The 22,033-nt window shown below is 47.3% G+C and overlaps 1 protein-coding gene across 5 annotated transcripts in view; it reads left to right on the forward strand.

Moving 5' to 3' along the window:
- The window catches only part of LRRC20 (leucine rich repeat containing 20), a 71,722-nt gene that overhangs the window by 9,762 nt on the left and 39,927 nt on the right, over positions 1-22,033 (forward strand). For 4 of the 5 annotated variants that reach the window (XM_072971363.1, XM_072971365.1, XM_031682248.2 and 1 more), the window contains 2 exons: positions 1,175-1,250; positions 7,793-7,938. In XM_072971363.1, the coding sequence (XP_072827464.1) occupies positions 7,857-7,938 (82 nt within the window). In that variant the 5' untranslated portion in view covers positions 1,175-1,250; positions 7,793-7,856. Of the gene's footprint in view, positions 1-1,174; positions 1,251-4,730; positions 4,818-7,792; positions 7,939-22,033 lie in introns of those variants that run through there. The other variant, XM_006212931.4, reaches the window with a different exon arrangement.

The following is a 22,033-nucleotide window of genomic DNA, read 5'->3' on the forward strand; positions in this document are numbered from 1 at the left end:
GCGAGCTGAGCTAACAGACCTCTGAGCCATGGACCACCTGGCCAGAAAATTATAAACCAGAGATATTCTAACTCCCGAAATCATGATTAAGAAATGTCACAAGACGATGATTAATCCTAGTCTCTTTGTTCTTGCCCCATAAAACATTCCAAACTCAAAGACCAAGATGGAGTGGATCTGAGACTCATCTTCCACTCCCTCGCTAGGTGCCCTGCAAATAGACCCTAACTTTTCTGCAGATACCTGCTGTCAGAGTTCGACTTTCTGTGGCTGTGGGCATATGTGCCCTCCTTAAATTTTGTACTTTGGAAGCCTTTGGTACCTTTCCCTAGTCTCAGCCCTGCCAGAGGTCATAGCATTTTCGTTAAAAAACTTAAATATATGCTTGTTTTTGTCGTAATTGCTAGGAATTCATTGCTAGGAATTCTTCCTATGGAAATAAACAGGTTTCTAAACCATAAGTGCAAAGTGACCATTTTCTTGAAAAAGTGTATAGATAGAGACAAGACTGGAGGGACATGCATCCCATTGATAACAGAAGCTATCTCCCTTTGAGAGATAGGGTTATAGGTGATTTTATTCCATTGTGGTTTTTTGTGTTTTGCAAATTTTCTGCCTTCTGCAAGTAACATTTTTGTAGTCAGGGAGAAAAAACACTATTTAAAATGTTTTTAACTGTCCGTCTTTTCCAAAGGTGACCCATTGTGCTTGGGGTAAGCACCTTGCTATCTTCTTTCCTTCTGGGGAGCACTTTCCCATGAGGCTCTCTGATTTCTTGTGCAAATAGCCCCACAGACTCTCACCCAACAAACCTCCCAGACGGACAGGTCCAGACATGTCTGAATCTACAGACAGGCTGGGAAAAGCCTGTTGGGGATGCTGTCTTCCCTGAGGGCACTGGGAGGGAGGATGTGATGGCTTAAAGGCCCTGTATAGTACTGCATGGGACTCTCCCCCTCCCCGGCCTCTGCCTCCTCCCCTGACTTATTCCCAGGGGTAGCTCCAGGAATCGACACCCCTGTGGATGGAGTCAGATAGACAGGATTTGAATCCTGACTCTGCCATGTACAAGCCATGTGACTCGGCAAGTCATTTAGACTCGGCAAGTCATTTAGTCTCTGTGCTCATTTTTCACAACCCCAAAATGGAGATAACACTAGTTGTTACCTCACAGGGTGGTCTTCTGCAGCCTGTAAGAAAATGCCTGTGAAGTGTGGCTCCCAGCGTGGCGCCAGGTGACTCAACAGGAGGTAAGTGTTGGCATTGTTATTGACACCCTGGTGGCTGTGTCTGTCTCATCTCAAACACAGTGTTGGACATGCTAAACTCTTGACCACCCTCCACCCCTCAACCTGTTCCTCTTTCAACCTATGAGACTGCAGCCTTGACCTCCAGCCCTGGTCTGTCTGTGAATCTCCTGACTTCTACTTCCAGGACTTTGTTGGACAGCCCCAGATGGACATCCTCTTAACATCCTTCGCGATATATCTTAAATCCTCCTCCTCTTTATTCATCCCTAAACTAGCATGTCCTCCTCCAGTAGGTCTTCTCTTCCCGACTCCCTTCCCACTCTTACCTCCTTCTTGTTCTTCTGTGCCTGTTGAAATCCAGCCCATCCTTTAAGACTTATTCAGATATCCTTTTACTCCCATGCAATTGATGGGCACATTGAGAGCAGCCTGTTCTTGAAAATCTTTACGTGGTACTGCTGAACTCAAATTTTTCGTGGTTGCAATACGCCGGTTTTCCCAAGGAACTGAATTCTCAGAGGTCCAGGAGCACTGATGTGAGAGAGTTCTTCCCTTTTCAAATCTCATTCAGTCATTTTGTATTGACCAAGGCACTGGTGTGCTTTACCATCTCCCTCACACTTGCTGGACTCCTTTTGTAACAAAGAGAACAGCTTTGGAGCAGACCTTTAGCCGGCAACAATTTTTTTTTTCATGTTTGACATTTTATTTTATTTTATTATTTTTTTAGCAGGCAACAATTTGCTATAATTTAATAACACTGATTCATTTTAATTATATATTTTTTTAATGTTTTCCACTTTCATTGCAATTTAATTTACTGTTTATTTTTAAGGTTATTTTCTATCCATGTCAAATGATAGTAGTAATGATATAAAGTTTCCTTTAAAAATAAACATCTTTACGCTAAAAAGTGAGTCAATTTAAAGGAAAAAGGAAGTAAACTGTCTCTCCCAGAAAAAAAATGTCCTGATTTGTGGTGTGTGCTGACTTCCATACTGTAAATTCTCCCACTATGCCTATTTCTAATAACCTAGGTGATGCCACTGAATGCAGAGTTGGGAAAAGATGTGCAGACACCCTCTCTAAGTCCATCCAGGTGACTCAAGCTCACCACTGGGGGGGAGGGGATGGTGGTATTTGGGCTCAGATATAGCAAATATCCAGAAGGTAGCCCAGCATTGGTAAGAAACACTTATTACAGTCACTTTTTATATGAATATTATTCCCCATAACAAAGTACCAGTGTCTTGAGGGTACTGACTGCTTCTTTTTTATATACGTATGTATGTATTGAAGTATAGTCAGTTTACAATGTTGTGTCAATTTCTGCTATGCAGCATAATGTTTCAAGAGTACTGACTACTTCTTGATCATCTTTGCAAACCTTGCAGTACCTGGGTTGGGCCCATGGTGGGTACCTCTCACCAGGCTGAACTTTCTAAAAGAGGGACAGGGGTGAACCATTTGTCTGTTTCCGACGGCAGTGATTTGGAGTGACCTTGAGCTCTTGGCTATTGGTCACTTAGCTCCAGGCAGAGTTGTGGCCCCAGGTGAAGGACTCAGGGAGGCAAAGGATGTTGCATGGAGTCTGACTCACCCATGTCACTGAGACTTCATATTTTGTTTCTACCCCAGTGTACAATAAAGACAAATATGAGGAGAATAGAATAGAAAAGGAGAGATTGAAGGCCTTGTATTAATTTAGTAACAGAGTTCCCAAAACTAGGTGGCTTAGCAACGATAGTTTGCTGTCTTGCAGTTCTGGAGACTAGAAGTCTGAAATCAGGTGTCAGCAGGGTTGACAAATCAAGGTGATGAAGGTGAGAGAAGGATCTGTTCCAGGTCTCAACCCTTGACTTGTAAATGGGGCTCTTCTCCCTGTGGCCCTTCACATTGTCATCCCTTTATGTGTGTCTCTGTCCAAATTTCCTCTTTTTACAAGGATATCAGTCATATTGGATTAGGGTCTACCCGCTGATCTCATTTTAATTTGATTACCTCTATAGAGACCCTATCTCAAAAGAAGGTTGCAATCTGAGGCCGGGTGGTTAAGATTACAACGTATCTTTTTGAGGGGACACAATTCAAACCACACCAGGGCTGGAGACTGATTCTAGTAATTCTCTGATGTGAATTGTTCCCCATCAGGGCTTTCAGTCATAGGAGATTAGCTGCTGGCTCTGTCCACAGGGTACGTCCCTCCCACAAGTGCCGTGAGAATTTATCCTGCTTGGTGGAGGGGTAGATCCTCCAGGAAATAGCTAGATAACAATTTTGCCATCACACCAAATTGTTTCCTATATAGCAGGCAGCTGACAAGGCTATCAGGCTTAACAGGGGCTACATGTGCAAGTGCTGGCTAACATCTAAGTCTCTCTCTGTTCATAGGTAAAGATATATGGCTCCCAATGAGGAGACCAGGCTTGGACCTGGTCTGTAAGGGACCCAGTCCTATAAGATGCTCTGGCTCCCTTAAGAGGAGGCTGTTTGAGGCCAGCTAAACTTCTTCACAGAGAAGCCTCAGTAGGGTTTCCTCCTGCAAGGCCCTGTCTTCCTGATTTCCTCATTTGCTCTTCTGAAACTGAAGGTGGTAATGGATACTCATGAGTGAGGGATAAAATTTGCCCAATTAATTGCATTGAATGAAGTCTGTAAATATTGTGACTGTTGATAAATACTTACCGAGCACCCACTATGTGTTAGACATTGTGGGAATATTTACTGAGCACTGCAGTAAGCTACAAAACAGCCCCAGTTCTCTATCCGTCCCTGTATCGGTGTTCCTTGCCTTTAACTTTGCTGCTCCTGCCATCAGGAGATGGAGCTGATTTCTCCACTTTGAATCTGGGGGACATTCTGACTTGGTTAAGTCAATACAATTATGGAAATGACACTGACAGTTTTGATCCTCAGCCTTGAGAGACCTTCATGATTCAAGCACTAAACTTTTCATGTATTAATCCTGACAGTGACCCTGTGAAGTAGGTGTGTATACATTTTAAATCCTATCTTATAGAGTAGAACATTGGGATTTACAGGGGTGAAGTAATTTAGTGTAGCCAGAATTATTGTCTGTAAAAACCTGAATGGGTGCCTGCAAGACATCGCTGGAAAAGCTTCCTATTCCCTATCTTCTCGTTTCTCAAAGTACCCTGATCTGACTAATTCAACTCCGCTCCCCTGAGACACAGTCCTGATGATCCTGGGATCTGTTGCACGTTCCCGTCTACACTCCGCGCTCCCAAGCATTTTCCCTTTAGAAGCCTAACACAAAGCGGATCCACCCTGTAGACGAGAGCGCGCCGGCCGCCTTTCCGGGCGTGCCGCTCCCAGGAGCGGCGTGAGGACCGATGCGCTGATTGGACGCGCGCTGCCCGGCCTGCGGCCTGCTCCCGCCCCGGCGCCGCTTCTGGCGCGGCGATTGGCGGAACGGCCGTGTGCTCAGAGTCCGCAGCCTCTCGCGCCCCTCCCGGCAGGCTCCAATGAACCGCTGTTGCATGGGGCGCCGCCGGCGGCCGAGGGAGCGTGACTGCGCTGCGCAGGGCGCTAGGAGGCATTGTCGCCGTAAGTGAAGCGGAGAGCGGCCCAGAACGGGGCCCCACCTTCGTGCTCCGCAAAGTAAACGTAGTCTGAGGCTGAGCGCTGGAGGGGCTGGGGGAGAGAGGGAGAGAAGTATCCCCGTTTCCGGAGCGCACCCTCCCCTCCCCCAAGTCACCCTGTGGAAGGAGCAGCGGTGCACCAGCTGCGGCTTTTGCAGTGCTAAGGGGTCCTTGCGCCGCGCCGCGCCGCGCCGGCTCTGGCTTGCAGAGTGAGGCTGGACCCTGGCTGGCTCGGGGGAGCGGGCGCAGCGGTACCAGGGAATAGGGAGCCCGGGGAAGCCGTCCGGAGGGGGCCTCCGTTCCCTGCGAGAGGCGCCCCTGCTGGGAGAGGCTGTTGTAAATTTCGTCCCTGAAGCCACACTTTGAGGATGGGCTTCCGCTCTGGGGAGCTGCAGACCCCTGTCCCAGAGCGTGCCTCTCAATCTCTGGGGAGCAGGGAATCCCCGACCCTCTGCTATCACCAGCGTTCTCCCCTTTGCTTTATTCTCCCCAGTCTCCGCCTGCCAGGCGAGCGGAGGGCCGGCAACGAAGAGCCATTGGCTGCGGACGCTGGAGGGTGGGATAGATGGTGAGGCAGGCCCCTTGCGCGAGGCCTTGGGACCCTGGCCTCACCATTGCGCTCAGTCCTGGAAGGCGCAGCCCAAGAATGCTTAGATGCCCTCTGAGAAGCACGCGCGGGGCGCTGAGAACCCCAAGACTTAAAAACAAGGAGCCAAGCCCATCCCGCACACACCCCAGCGGGCTTCTTTCCCTTGGGTGGAAAAGTGGGTTGACTCTGACTGCCCTCGAGCGGGCTACTTGGGTCCGATCCAGCCGGCTGCCTCTCACCTCCTCAGTGGCTCCTTCGCTTGGCATGGTCCAGCGGACCCGCTGGAGCCGGCGGTGGGGGGAGCTTGCACACATGGCTCCGGAGGCTCGAGTTGCCCTTTGGAGCGACTGCCAGGCTCTAAAGTTCCCAAGTGACCACACCAGTAACTAAATATAGGAGCAGCTGGTGCGGACGGGGTGTCGCAGCAGCTCCTTTGCAGAGATCTCAGGGCTTCAGATAAGGTAGAGTTCTCCCTAATGAGGGTGGGAGCCGTAGCAGGAGGCTGCGGTCAGGGTTTAAGCAAAAATCACCCCTCCCCCAACCTTGTATCCAGGTAAAACCAGGTTATAGATAACAGGTGGGCCGTATGTATTGCTAGCTCTCACAAAGCAGGACAACTTTTTTCTGGCATTCCATTTATTATATCCTAACTTACTGTCTGTACCTGTTTGATCACATATTTAGTAATGCCTTAGTGTGGGAAGTGCTTAACAGTTTGCAAAGACCTTTCTCAAAAGCTATGTATCATTTACTTCTCAAAACAACCCAGCAAGAAAGGTGGTATTTCCTGCTTACAAATGGAACTGCTCACAACACTGATAATTTTCCAAAAGTGTGGCTGAACTAGGCTGCTCTCCTCAAAAACCTTTCCCTAGTTCCTGGCAGAGAAACAGAAGGTAGACTTATAGGAGGGCCTCTAGCCCCTCCCTAGACTGATTGCCTGTCTCCCTCCTTCTGATCATTTTGGGTACTTCTGCTCAGTCCCTGCCTCTGTTTCCTCTTCCCAGCCATGCCATGTGCCTTCATGGCAGAGGCCACACGTGTTCCTCAGGCCTGGCATTGTGGCCTCTAGCATCTTGCTCATTCTACCTCTTGTCACTGAGTCTCTCTTACCTGATGGGAAGCTAATTCTGGCTGATGCCAAGTCTCTGTACCTTTACTTGCTCAGTGTGGGCCTTATAGAAGGGCCCAGGACATGTTTGTTGGATTTAAACATTTCCTGGGACTATGGTGAACACTCTGAGGAAACAGAAGTTGGGGATGTCTGAAGAGGGATATCTTGCTGGGACAGTCATAGTGTGACCCTGTGCCAAAGGGTCTCCAGGGTCTGGAGTGCTTCCCTTGAAATTTTCTATTGCTGCCCTCTGGTGCCTGGAACCCCAAGCCCGGAACAGACCCATGTGGGCTGGTGGTTCCTGTTTCTCTCCTTAAGGACACTCTGATTTTCTGCTACCACTACCCCTGTAGGATTGACCAGATAGCTCAAGGAGCCCAGAACTTGGGCCTATGGGGTTGGGTTGTCTTGGGGCCCTGTGGTTGGGGTCTGGTTCCAGGAGGGCTACCTTGTACACTGATTGCTCCCACTGGCTGGCATGATTTTTCTTTCATGGAACTGCATGAGACTGGGCAGCCAGAATCTCTTGGAGGTCTAGGGCACATCTGTGCTGTACCCAGGGCATCCTCTGGAATGTAAGGGGCCCCTCCTCCTAGTGACTTGCTCTGATACCCAGACTTTGCAGGCTATCCCCGTTCCTGCCTTGATGTGCAGTCTCTGACCCACACTATAGGGTGAGTGTCCGAGCTTGCCACGGGAGGTGGTTTTTAATCTTACTAGTTTTCATCAACAGGCTCTATGGCCTAGGGAACCACTTCCCCCACCTGGTGGCAACTAGTAGAATTGCAGGCATAGTGCCCAGTTGAAAGTGATCATCCTAGACCCTGCTCAGGTTAGCACAGACCCTGGACAGCTTGGGAGATTTACCTTCCCTTTCTTCTCTGCTGTAAGGCCAGGATTACCTCAGTGATGTGCCTTAGAAAACTCATCTTTTTCAGAATCACAAGTCAAAGCTATTTGCTGCATTTCTGTTCTCTTCATTCTTATGCTCTGCCTAGTAGATGCTTAATACGTTTGTGGTTATTGAGGATGAGTACTGGAGATGGGGAAAGAGGGAGCAGGTATGGTAGGAAAACTCCTACTCTGGGAGTTAGGACACCTAGATTTTTTTATTTCCATCTAGTTGCTATATCTCTCTTCTTCGGCCTTTCGCACAGCCTGGGTCCCTGAGGAGGATGGATCAGGGGTGGGTCCCTGCCTGGTGGGCGAGTGCTTCACAGCCCCGTGTCTTCCCCAGGCAGCAGGTCCCCTTGTGAGTGGCAGACCAGCCTGGTGGCTGGCGGCAGGACACCCACGTCTGCATGCTGAGGAAGATGGGTGAGGCTGTGGCCAGAGTTGCAAGGAAGGTCAACGAGACGGTGGAGAGCGGCTCTGACACCCTGGGTGAGTGAAGGCACGGCCTGTCCAGCTGCAGGGCACCCTGTACACAGTTCGTGGAATCAGCTTGGAAATGAGATAGAGACAGTATCTGTGTGCACCCCTTGTCATGAGGAGCAGCGTTCCATGGACTTTTACTGCAGGTGTGATTAGTTTGTGTATACAGGGTCTCAGCATAAGACATAGTTCTTACTATAGGTCATGGGCAAAGAAGTTGAAAAACACTGAGTGAGTGATTCCATCCACCGGAAGCCCGTCTGCCTGTCTCAGACTCCTGATGATGCCAAGTGTGTATGTATGTGCCCTTGGACCAGGTGACAGTGGCTGGCCCTGCCGAGTAGCCCTGGTACCAGGCCCTGTGCAGGTGCCTCACAAGTGCTGCCTGGTTGAATTTTCACAACCTCCCCTTGGTGGATGATACCAGGCATGACTAGCCTAGCGTGACTGGCCTTGGTCTTCAAATGAGGACTGGGCCCTCTCCCCACCACTCTGTCCCAGGGTGGGAGGCAGATGGCTGCTGATCGCCGGGGTTGTGAGCACCACGAAGCTCTGGCCAGTTTGGGAGAGGAGTTAAACGCTTGAGCCTTGGTGGTCTTGGCCAAAGCTCGAGACTTTCCCATGGAGGTGGCTGGGTCTTTAAAGTTAGTGCCCAGCAAAGAAGCAGGATGTTGGAGCTGCCCACTGTGGACACCTGCAATCCTGACCTTTTGGCAGGTGGAGCTCATCAGGCTCATGCGATCTGAGGGGTCTGGGGTCTAAGGAGTCAGCATGTATCAAGCACCTGCTGTGTGCAAGGTGCTGGGGGGCTCCCAGGGATATGTGCAGTGGACTTCTCCACCTGAGACTGGCCTGCCGCTATGAGAGCAGTGAGTGACACACGGGCTCCATGCTGAGTTGTGTCGGATGGTCCACAGGTGGTCATAATTCAGAGGCGGGAGATATTGATGGGTGTTGAAGGAATCTGGGAAGGCTTTGTGGAGGAGGTGTGGATTGAAGTGGGTCTTGAAAGAGAAGTGAAGTAACCCAATATGAGGGTCATATAAAATAGCAATCTGAAACAGCCGAAAAAACCAGCACTGGAAAATGGCTTCAGTAACGTTTGTTACAGCTATATTGTGCAATTTATGTAGCTATTAACCATAGCACGTAAAATTTCACTATGTGCTTGAATGAAGAGTGGCAAATTCTCATGTATAATGTGAATTGGAAAAGAATAAGGACCCCAAACTATATAGATGGTAAGATGCTAATTATGTTAAACATGTATATATACATAGATAAAAATTGGAAAGAAATAAGCGCAAATGGGTATTAGAAGATACTCTTCTACATTTTCTGAATGTTCTCTGATGAACATGTTACTTTTACAAGTAGAGAAGAATAGATTTTAGGGAAAGGACCACCTGCCACTCTAGAAGCCTGTGATGTGGAATCTTAGGGGATCTTTTATTCTTTCAGTGCTTGGGCAAAGACCAAACAGCTTTCAAATGATCAAAAAGTGTATTTCCTCCCTAGTTCACTCTTGCACTAAAGGTAGTCTTTCAGAATCCCAGCTTTCTGCAGGAGTCTTCAGCTTCTGCTTCCCACCTGAAGCAGGTCCAGAGGTGCCTTTCTGCTCCGTTCTGGGCCTTTAAACCTTAGCACCTGGTTGCCCAGACTGTCATACCAGCCCTGGCCAGCAAAGCATCAATACCTGCCTATCACTCTCTCTTTGAAATTTCTCTCAATTATTTAACTCCTGGGGCTCACTCTTATTTAATGCCAGGCATCGTCATCAGCACTTTACTGGTTTTGACTCACTTAATCCTCACAAGAATTTTTATGACAGAGGTGATATTAACATCCTCATTTTACAGATGAAGAAACTGAGGCATGGAACTTTTTTATCCAGTGTTTCTAAGTGTTCCGTAGCATGAAACTGTTCAGCTTCTCTCTGCCATGTTGCTTTGGAAGTAGGCGTTTCCCTGTTTTATAGATCCTGGGGCTGAGGGTTGGGCGATCTGAGGGTGATACAACAGTTTAGAGGTGGAGCCAGAGTTCACAGCTCTGTGCGGCTTAGCCCTGCCTTCTCCCGTGTACCCCACTGCCTCCCTTGAGCATCTGGGGGTCGAGGAAGAGGAGAACTCAGAGACCCCAGCAACTTGAAGCTCCCTCTTCCCCCTTACCTTGCCTCTCGTCTCACATTGTTTCGGAACCACAGTTGACCTACCCCATTCCCTGAAAGGAGGAAAGTAATCAGAGGCTAATGTCTGCCTGGCCATGTAGGATGTCTCAGGTGGTAAGGAGAAGGTGGGGCAGCCCCCATGAGCTGCTTCCACTTTCAAAGTAGAATCTCAGAGGGTGCAAAGCAACCTGCATTTTAACATGAACCTGTGTGATTCTCCCCTGCCTCGAATTTTATTTTGGGAACCACTGTTACTATTTACGACCTGGAACTTCCTTCTTCTGGCGGGTTCTGGGGGGCTAGGCAGGCCTCTGGATAGCTCTGTGTGTGTATGTGTGTGAGAGAGAAAGGGGGCGGTGGAGAGGGAGAGAGAGCAGGAATGAATAGGAACATGGTCTTGATCCATCCTCAGGGAACTGAGCGACTAGGCTAGGAGCTGTGAGATAACCAAGTGGGGAGACTAAGGCTAATGAGAGAAGGGATGTGTTCCCCGACTTTCCTCCTTCCTTGTCCGCCTTCCCTCCCTCCACCCAGGCTCACCTCACTTTGGCCACTTTTCTCCTGTTCCCACCAGCAGATGGCGCCCTGTCACTGGTAGGTGACAGGTGGCTGAGACAAGGACTTGACCAGGCTGTTGTGAGTGCACAGGTCCTGCCAAGGGCTTCCAGGCCAGCTCACACCCTGTGTCTGCATTCCTAGCTGACTCTCACAGGGATCTGATTTTGCAGTCTTTTGAGGAAAGGTACTGAGGAAGTGCAGTATTAGGAAGCATAATTATCAGCTTTTGAAAAATGTATGCTGGTAGAAGAATGAAAATGCTCTGCCTCAGAGAGGTAGTTGAATAGATAATTCTGTGGCATCAAAAGCTTGCGTTGCTCAAGTATGAAAGTGTTAGCCTTGGTGGGGGGCAGTGATTTAGCAAGACTGAGGAGTTTATTAAAATCTAATACTTCCAGCCACTATGTAACAGTATGGGGGTTCCTTAAAAAACTGAGTTACCATGTGATCCAGCAATCCCACTCCTCACTAATTCAAAAAGATACACACACCCCAGTGTTCATAACAGCACTGTTTACAATAGCCAAGACATGGAAACAAGTTAAATGTCCATTGACAGATGACTGGATAAAGAAGCTGTGGTATATGTATATACACAATGGAATATTACTCAGCTACAAAAGAGAATGAAATAATGCCATTTGCAGCAAATGGATGGACCTAGAGATTATCATACTAAATGAAGTAAATAAGAGAAAGGCAAATAACATATGATGTCACTTATGTGTGTGATCTAAATAAGTGATGCAAATGAACTTATTTACAAACAAGAAATAGACTCACAGACATAGAAAACGTATCATGGTTGCCAAAGGAGAAGTGGGATGATAAATTAGGAGTTGGGGATTAACATATACATACTACTATACATAAAATAGATAAATTAACAAGGACCTTCTTTCCACACAGGGAACTATATTCAATATCTTATCATAACCTATAATGGAAAAGAATCTGAAAAAGTGTGTATATATATGTATGTATGTATATAACTGAATCACTTTGCTGTACACCTGAAAATTAACACAACATTGTAAATCAAATATACTTTAATTTTTAAAAATTTAAAAAAATCAAATACTGCCAGAAATGCAACATGGCTCTGGCTGACAAGGCAGCTGGGGATGGAGGTACATGACGCAGGGGCCTGGCAAAGCCAGTCATTCTGGAATGGAGCCATGACAAACCCTGAGCTGTAGATGTGGTGACATAGGCTGAAATGACTGCTCTCTGACTTCCTTTAGACATCAGGAAATTGTAGTGTGTTCTGAGACAGGTGCTCCAAAAGGTCATTATCATCAAAGATGAGGAACTAAGAGCCACTTAATTGGCATCTGCCTCATCTTGGTTGACTGTGTTTTGCTAACATGCATATTTTTTTCATGCTTCAGTTTATCCCAGGATTCCTCATTCTGCCAAGTCCATTTTGGCAAACACATATTCAATGTGCGTTGTGTCTTTCTGTGTAGCTCTGCAGAGGACAGGAAGATTAGAGGAGAAGGAGGTGAGAGCTGTTACTGAGTTCCAGCAGGTGTCTCATTAGGCCATTCGCTTGCTGGTATTTCTGCTTGGATTGTCTTTTGCCCGGATCTTTGTATGCCCTGCTTCTTTTTCTTTTTATTCTTATCTTGGCTAAATGCTGCTTCCTCTGAGAAGCCCTTCCTGACCACCCTAGTGTTGATTGCCTTAGTCCCCCTTCTTACTTGCTCTCCCATTATACCATTTTATTTTTTTGAGAGCGGTATCATTGCCTGACATTCTTTCTTATATTTGCCTCTGCATTACCACTCTTCCCACACTAACGTGCAAGCTTCTTGAGGTCAGGGACTCTGTCTTGCTCACCATCGTATCCTTGGATGGTACTAGCATGTACTGGATACTCAGGAGATCTTTGTTGCATGAATGATTGCTTCTGATTTATCAATAGCTCTGGACAGGTGGTGTTTTCATGTCACTCATAGAAGGGGAAACAGACTTCATGAGATGCAGGGGTTTGCCTGGATTCTCACAGCAGAAAAAGTCTTGTGCTGAAATTCGAACTGGAGTCTGTTGGCCTCCTGTGCCCTCTGGAACATGCCACCCATCTCAGTGGGACCTAATCCCTGCCCTCAAGGAGCTCTCCACCCAAGCAGGAAGAGTGAGACAAACACATTCATCATCCTCACTAAGACACAGACAGAGGTGCCCAGACAGAGGCAGCAAACATGCGAAGGGCACTTATGGGCAGTAGCAGTTACATCAGTTGAGGACCTGAGTAAAGGCTTCTTGGAGAGGTGGCATTTAAATAAGACCTTGTTTCTCCTTTTCTCTTCTTTTCCAGAAAAAGATTTTAAGGATAAAGGAGGATGTTCTACTCAATGGGGAACAGAAGTAGCAAAAATACAGACGTGGGAAAAGAAAGAATTTGCAGGGAACAGTGAGCAATCTGGCTCAGCTGGAGAGTGGGAGCAGAGTTGCAAGCAGGATATATAAAAAGGGAGGTGGGACCCACATCCTTGGCAGGAATGCTGGGCTGCAGAGGGTGTGTTCACCCTGTGTGGCATGAGTTCCCACAGGTTCTTGAATGGGAAGCAGTATTCAGGTGATGGGGATGGAGGGTGGGGGCAGGGTGAGGAGGCCAGGGAGAGGGATTCCTCAGTGGAGAAACAGCCACATGGTTATAAAGCTGGTTTCTTTCAGGTAACAGTAAAACCATATTAGAATAATCATATCTGTGTCATAGACAGCATTGTTCTTGCCATGAGCTCAAAGCCAAGACATTAGCTCATTCTTTCCTTCATTCCCCAAAAGGGCTTTTGAACTTTCATTTTATAAGGGGGACCCCCCAAGACAAAGCTTCCCAGTGGTTGAGGGTATAGTTAAGTTCAAAAGTGTTTGCCCAGCTCTGTGCTAGGCTCGAGGGTAGTCAGCAGGAGGACACGTGCTCCCCCAGGCACATTCACTGCTCACGGGTCCTGGAGGCAAGTCTGCAGATACTTACCAGCTGGGAGATGGTGGTCCAACACGAGCACTAAGGCAGGTGTCCTGAGGTTGGAGGTGAGGTGGTTGGGGCGCCCTGCCTGGGGGAGGTGGGGCTGGGCTGGCTTGAGGATTTGTCGGGGCAGAGAGGAGAGGGAAGGGGATTCTAGACTGGGAATGGTGTGAGCCACATCTGGGTGGTGAGTTCAAGGACTGGCAGGTGGATGTGGGGGAGCGTGTGGCCCTCAGCCAGGCCCTGGTGTTTGGCTAGGTCAGATGCTGAGCACAAGGCGCTGCTTGGAGGCGTTTGCTACCGCTTCCTGGGTCCATTCAGTTGTCCAGCTGTGACCTCAGGAAGCCCAATTACTGCTCTGAGAAAGCATTCCTTGCAGGGTAGAATTCCTTATTATTACAAGCCTGAGTGATTATTTGAGGAAGATAAAAGGCATTGTAGAAATCCAGTCAATATCTGCAGCTCTGTCATGCCCGGGACGCCGCCTTTGTTGAGTAAGTGCAGTCTCCCCAGCTGTCAGCCACAGCCCCCTCACCCTCCACCCCGCTCGGAAGTGGGCTCCAGGCTGAATTGTCTGGCATTTCATTACCCCTGGTGACACCTACCCGTGCATGTGGACTCCTGCCCTGTGGTCAGCAGCCTCAGCTACTGCAAGGAGACAGCCAGGTCTCCTCTGCCCAATGAGTCAGACCAGGGAAATTTATTCTGGGACATTTGTTGGCTTCTCCTGTAGGCTGGGCATTTTGCCGGGCACTGAGGGTGTTGGGGAGGTGGAGAGGTGAAAGGTCACTGTCCCTGCCTGCAAGGAACAAGTGTTTGCCTCCCTTTAACCATGTGCATGTGATGGTCACGGTTTGGGCCAAGTCAGAGGGCCAGCTGTACTCTGTCATCGGTGGAGTAATGTGATCGACTCTGAAGTCAGGCTGCCCTGGTTTGAAGCCTGGCTCAGCCACTCATTAGCTGTGTGATCTTGGGCAAACTGCTTGATCTTATCAAGTTAAGTCTGATCTAAGTCTCAGTTTTCTCATCTGTAAAAGGTCCTTACTTTCTAGAGTTTTTGGGAGGATGAAAATTGTGTAATGCCTGTAAATGTTTAGAATGGTGGCCGGCATGTGCTCAGTGCCATGAAAGTATTAACTATGATCATTTTTCTTTAAATAAATTTAGCTTAGATACAACTTAAAGAGAACTTTATATTATTACTGTAAAAGGAAAATCAACGTAATTTTTCATTAATAGTTGATAACCATCTAGATAAATATGAAAGCAGAACACAGTTATGGAATCTTAGGTATTCTTGTGGGGCCTGAATCTGCTCCCCCATAAAGAGGAGGTAAAGCAAGGACTTTAGGGGTGATGACTGACTCTGGAGTGAGAATTTGAAATGGGACTTTCTCATTGTGTGACTGTTGTCATTTGTAAAGTGATCACCATCTAAGTCCTTCTCAAAGTGTGGTCTGAGGATCAGCAGCATCAGCATCACTGGGGAGCTTGTTAGGAATGCAGATCCCTAGGCCCCACCCCAGACCTGCTGAATCAGAACCTGCATCCTAACAAGATCTCCAGGTGACTCATGAGCATGTGACAGTGTGAGAAGTTTGATCTGTAGTTGCCAAATTTATGTGTTCTGTACTTGGAGAGAGACAAGCGCACTTGGAGAGAGACGAGTTGAATTCATTCCCTGTATTTTTCACATGATCAGATCAAGGTCCAGGAGTGACTTGCTCGAGGTCACCTGTGTTAAGGGCAGCAGCAGATCCAGGTCTCCAGACTTGCTCTGCAAGGCAACATCCTTGAGAGGAAGCCAAGCTCTACCTCTTCTTTACTTAATTGTGTGACCTTGAACAAATTCTTAACCTCTGGGCCTTAGTTTCCTTTTCTGCAAAAAGGGGACTGTTCAACAACGCCCTTCCTTGGAGGTTGTAGTCAGGATTAAATGAGATGATGCTTAGTCAGTGTTGGCTGCTGTTGTCCTTGTAGAAGACCTCAGGGCCTGCCCAGGCCTCTCCAAGTCTGACTCAGCATGTGGCCTCTGCTCCGACCAGCTGTGATAGCCTCAGAGCTGTTGGTGGCCGCCCTGTCGGCATCATCATGGCTGCCGTTTCTGTTCCCTTTTGTCCTATGTGTTACGATGAGTCATGGATTGAATTAAATAATTTAATATCTCAAATCAGTGATCGTGCATCACTTCGTTGTCTTCTGTGTGGGATTATTTGATTTTAATTAAATATAGCTTTTTTTTTTTTTTAAGGTTGTTGGCTGGCTTGCTAGGAAGAAGCAGGGATTGTTTTGGCAAGTCCCAGATCCCATGATAACACGCACACACACACACGCATACGCGCACACACACGCACAGAGTTGTTTCCTTGTTGTGGGGTTGTTAAAATAAGTGACTGCCAGAGATCCTCTTCCTTCTTCAGGGAGCAGCAGAGCTGAAGCACAACCCTGTAATGAATTCTCACATCAAAACAATGTCTTTGGATCCTCCTAACAGCATCTCCTGTTTACTGAGTACACACCGTCTGCCATGCAGTGTTTAGCCCCTTGTGGACATTGTATTTCCTGCTCAGAACAACCATGATAGTTGGATCATCTTGTCCTCATTTTTTTGTAAGTTGAGGAATAATTCACATACCATTAAATTCACAATTTTGAAGTGTAACATTCTGTGGTTTTTCGTATATTCACAAGGTTGTGTAATCATCGTGACCATCAATCTTAGAACATTTTCTCATCACCCCAGAAAGAAACCCTGTACCGTTAAGCAGTCACTCCCAATTTCCCCCATCTCCTCAAGCCCCTTGCAGCCATCAGTCTCCTTTTGTCTCTATGGCTTTGCTTATTCTAGACATTTTATATAAAGGGAATCTTGTGACTGGCTTCTTTCACTTAGCATAATGTTTCTGAGGTTCATCCATGTTGTATCAGCACACCATTCCTGTTTTTATATATATATAAATGTATTCCTGTTTTTATATATATATAAATTCCTGTTTTTATATATATATAAATATATATATATATATATAAAGTGACAGTGAAATAATCATTAATTATATATATATATATATATATATAAATAAATATATATATATATATATATAATTAATGATTATTTCACTGTCACTCTTTTTTTGGGGGGGGGCGGCAGGTAATTAGGTTTATTTATATATTTATTTTTAGAGGAAGCACTGGGGATTGAACCCAGGACCTCATGCATGCTAAGCATGTGCTCTACCTCTTGAGCTACACCCTCCCTCACTTCATTCCTTTTTATGACCAAGTGATATTCTAGTATATGAAGCTACCGCACTGCTTATCCATTCCTCAGCTGATACACATTTGAACTATTTCTACTTTTTGGTTATTGTGATGACGCTGCTAGGAACATGCATGTGAAGGTTTTTGCATGAATTCTTGTTCTCATTTTATTGCAGGAGAAATTCAAGCTGGGGTTAAGTAACTTGCCTGAGATCCCATAGCAAGAAATCCCCAGCCTAAGAAAAGCCTCAGCTTGGATCTGGAAGAGAGAGCTCTCAGGCCCATGCCGTAGGCACTTTCTCCTTTTTAGGGCTCTGGCTGTTCCTGTGTGGTTAGGGCTTGTCCTGACTGTTGGCTGTGCTGGCTGCTGGCCAGGGGCCAGAAGCTCAGCTTTGCTTTTGGAGGCAGACACTCTGCAGTCCCAGCATTTACCAGAGAGGCTGGGACTCTGTAGTAGGTTGGGGAAAAAGAACCTCTAAGATTCCGGTTTCTCGTGTGTGCAGCACTTGTTGTTGGGCTGTTGGCCGTGCTCTGCAGTAGCCTCTCTGAGCTTGGCCCTGGTGGGGTTTTACCCTGTTCCCCACGTCCCCATCGAGACGGCTCTCCACTGGTCCAGCTCTTTGAGCACATTCCCCATGGGTAGCTGGATGTTAGGGATGCTAGTTTCTTTAAACTGAGGACATCTGTAAGAAGTAATAAATGCTTGTTGTAAAAATATCACACAATACAGAGATCTATAAAGTAGGCGATAAAAGAAACATCCCCAAGCCTGTGGCCATGTTCAAATTCAGTGGTCTCCCCTGTTCCCAGAAGACACCATGCACATTTCCCCTTTCCTGAGTGCCTTTTGCCCTTCTCTCTCTGCCTCCCTGACAGGGCCCAGTATAACTGCTATTGTGGTGGAACTTTCTGGACTTCTGCAGTGCTTGGTGAACTCCTCCTGTGACCTTTCCTCTCCAGGTGGTATGAGACAGATGGGTTTTCCGAGGAAAGGCTGTGCTAGAGATTGGGAATTAAACACCATCAAAATCCCCAAAAATCCCTAAAGCAGTTGTCTCTGGGGAAGGGGATTTGACAATGGGGCCAGGACTCTTTTTGTCTTCAGTCTTCTAGAGTTAGTTCGCTCTGTGAACACTGTGCATAAGTACCAGTGAGAGTCCAGCCCAACTGTGTGCAGTGGTGCACTGACGCCAGTCCTTGGTGACTGCTGTTTGCTCGCTCTCTGCTCCCCGTGCCTCCCAGTTTTGGAGATCAAACGGCGTTTCACAGGCTGGCAGCCCGAGGCCCAGAGGCCCAGCTGTTTACAGTTTTGCTTCTTATGCCAGGATGCCAACTCCCAGCCCCTAGCCCTGGAATACACATGGAGGTGCTGGGAGTTTGGGCTGCTGGCTGTCCCCAGCAGACCCATGTTTAAGTTTTCAACTCACGTTCCAGAGAAATCTGTTTTCTCTGTACCAGCCTCCTGAACGAGAGTCCCATTTCACCCAGGGCCTCTTTTCTGCTGCCCTCACACGACCCCACGTCCTGGTCTGCTGGACTGAGCTCTCTCAGGTAGAGCAGCCAGACTGTCTGGGTTCCAGCTGCACCTCCTCTATTCACCAACTCGGCCTCCGTTTCTACAGTGATTAAACAGGGATGAATGTAGTACTACCTACTTCATGAGGTTGTTGTGAAGATTAAATTAGATAAGGTGTGTCAGATGCTTAGAAAAGTCTTGGGCACATGGGAAGAAGCATATAAGCGTAAGTTATTATTATCTTACTTTTTTTAGGACTATCTTCTGACCATGATAGGAAGAGTGAGTGCAGTGTGGGGCTGTGGAAAGACCGTGGGCTTTGGAGTCGGACTACCCTGGGTTCAAATCCCCGCTCTTTACTCATGGACATGGGTGGCCAGCTCCACTGAGCCTCAGGTACCCCCATTAGAGTGCATATTCCAGCACATTCTAAGGAAGGACAATTCAGAAACGCGTGGCCGCAGCTTGCCATCTCTTTGCTTTGACAAGAGCACTGGCCAAAGATCTTTGCCCAGTAAAAACAGGGAGTCCCAGAATGTCCAGCCTGGTTGAGACACCCCCCCCCCCGCCACCACCACAAAATTCCATGGTCGAAACCCTCATTTACAGAAGAGGAGACAAAACCCCCAGAAAAATTGTTTCCCTGAGACCCCACGGCTGATAGCAGAGGGGCCGGGACCTGAGTCCAGCCACTTACACTGAGGGCCACCTGTTCCTCCCTCAGAGCCAGAAACATGAGCAAGCAAGAGAGAAGAATGAAGAGACAGTGGCTCTGTCTTGAAACAGCCTGATCTGAGGGAAAGCAGGAGGCACCCAGGGCAAAATAACCTTCCACGAATGAGCACACTTAAAGCCCCTGCACTTTGTTAATGTGAGTTAAGTTGCGATTGCCATCATCATCACCATCAGTCAGGGCCAAGTCACCACAGCTGGTGGAGGCCCAGTCCCTCTATGCCAGTGATTCTCCAACTTGAACTTGAGGGCTTGTTAAAACACAGATGGCTGGGCCCCGCCCCCAGAGCTGATTCTGTAGGTCTGGGGTGGGGCCTGAGAATGTGCATTTCTAACAAGTTCTGGGGAGATGCTGATGCTGTGGGTCCAGGGACCCCACTCTGAGAACCACTGCCTTGCACTAGCCCTTGCTACTGAGAGTGGTCCTTGGATTTGTCTGGTAGGAACGCAGGATCTCAGGTCCCACCCCAGTCTGGCAGCATAAGAAGCCTCGTCTTAGCAAGATCCCCAGATAATCTGTTGGCACATTGTAGTCTGAGAGGTGATGGTGTAGTGCGGAGTTCTCTACCCTGGCTGCATATTAGAGTCACCAGGGGAGCTTGAGAAACCCTGATTCCCAAGCCCCAGCTCACACTAATTAAGCCACAATCTCTGGGAAAGAGACTCAGGTATCAAGAGCCTATAGGTGATTGACCCAGTGTGTAGCCAGCCTGAGACCCACCAGCTGAAACCCACGATGGCAGCTGGGAGGGGTCTTGGAGATAGATAATCAGCTCCTACCTTGGCATCTCCTTGAGATGTAAACCAAGGACATGAGAGTCGAAGGGTCCTGCCTGAGATTCCATAGCCCATAAGTGACACATTCAGGCTCTGATACAGGATAATTCTTTCACCATCTTTTTCAACTCTAAGCCCCCTTAGTATAGCTCCGTGGTAACTACAATATAGCAGTGTGCACAGGAATCTTCTGTAAATCTCAGAAAACCTGCCTGCTCTTTGGAACTCACAATCTTCTCTTTTGTTTCAGAGCAGCTGACCATCCCAAGTGAGAGTTACATATTGTAGGGAGGCTGTGTTTATGGTGGTTAGGGACATGCGTTCGGGGCCAGCTATGCCTCTTACTAACCAAGCCCGCAGATCTGTGCCTCAGATTCTTCCTCTAAAAACGAAGTTGGTGATATTAGTTCCCATCTCATGAAGCTGTGGTGAGGATTGAGTTAATATGGTATTACTCAGCTATAAAAAAGAATGAAATTTTGTCATTTGCGACAACATGGTTGGGCTTAGAGGGTATTGTGCTTGTGAAATAAGTCAGAGAAAGACAAATACTGTATGGTAACACTTAAATGTGAAACCTGAAAAATACAACAAACTAGTGGATATAAGAAACAAGAGACAGACTCAAGTATAGAGAACAGACTAGTGGTTCCCAGTGGGTAGAGGGAAGAGGGGAGGGGCAAGATTGGGGTAGGGAATTAAGAGGTTCAGACTATTAGGTATGAAAAAAGCTTCAAGGATATATTATACAATATGGGAATTTAGCCAATATTTTATCAGTATAAATGGAGTATAACCTTTAAAAGTTGTGAATCACTTGTACACCTGAAACTTATATAACATTGTAATCAACTATACCTCAATAAAAAAAACTAAAAATAAAATTGTAAGAAGAGTTACTGTGACAGTGCTGAGATCACTGCCTTGCACGTAAGGAAGCACCTTATAACTATAAACTCTTACTTCATTAACTGGGTGACCTTGGATCAATCATGTGACCTTGAGCAATCTAATCTTTAACATCTCTGAGGGTCAGTTTTCTCCTCTGTTAAATGGAGGTAAGTATATACCTGACTTTATGGGGTAGTTTTGAGGAGTAAATGAGATGGTAGGTCTGAGGCCCTGGGCAGTTTTGGGCACGCAGCTGGTGTCAGTGAAAGGTGGCTGCAGTCATATGTCAAAGACTGAAAACCTGCACAGGAGCAAGTTCTGGTTGGGGCTCAGTCTGAGTTGGTCCAGTCCCAGCTCTCTGAAGGGAGCTTCTAAAACCATGGAGATTGAAGTTTCTGGGATGTTCTTGCCTGAAAAGCTTTAATCAACTTCATCCTTGTCTAATGAAGAGGATTGTCACGTAGGGGCAGATATCTATGTATGATCCAAGAGGGCAGAAGGATCACCAGGTAGTGGCAGGGTAGCAGTTATCATATGGTTCATGAAAGAACTCTCTAACAGTTAAAAACATTCTGTGGAAGGGAGGTGAGCTCCCCATCACCAAAAGTATTCAAGAACTCTGAGCCCTCCAGTGGAGGCATTAAGAGAATTTCGGGTCTTAATTGGAGGCGTTGTTACTCAGTTTGCTTATTGGTAAGAGTCACTTGGTAATACCTGTTAGAAACACAAATGCCTTGGCACCATTCCTGACCCACTGAGGCAGAATCTCAGGGATAGAGGCCTAGGACCCACCTCTCCAGATGATTCTTCCTGGGAAGTTTGGAAAACATGGGCTAAGTAACATCCAGTCTCCTAATCCTGAGAGTCCATGAAAAAAGACATTTGTGAAAATAGACATTTTGTGAAAAAAAAAAAAGATATTCTGGGTGGGACTGGGTCACACTGGAGGCAGATTTCCTTGCTTCTTGGTCAGACCACGAGGCCCATGGGCCTGCCATCCTGAGTCCCCGACCTTTTCCCTTGGGCCCCTTGACTTGGCTGTAGGGGCTCATTACCCTCTCATCTTCCCGCTGCGGGGCCCTGTGTCCAGGCCCACCTCTCAGCAGGGACTGAGCAGGGGTCAGAGTTCTGTGTTTCTAGAGAACAACACAAGCTTGACTCAGCCCTCCTGACTTCCCGCAGAACGTTCTGCTTACTGCTTGGATTTTGCTTGTTTTGCCCCCGTTCTGCC

This window comes from Vicugna pacos, chromosome 11 (genome assembly GCF_048564905.1).
Source record: "Vicugna pacos chromosome 11, VicPac4, whole genome shotgun sequence".
Classification (NCBI taxonomy): domain Eukaryota; kingdom Metazoa; phylum Chordata; class Mammalia; order Artiodactyla; family Camelidae; genus Vicugna; species Vicugna pacos.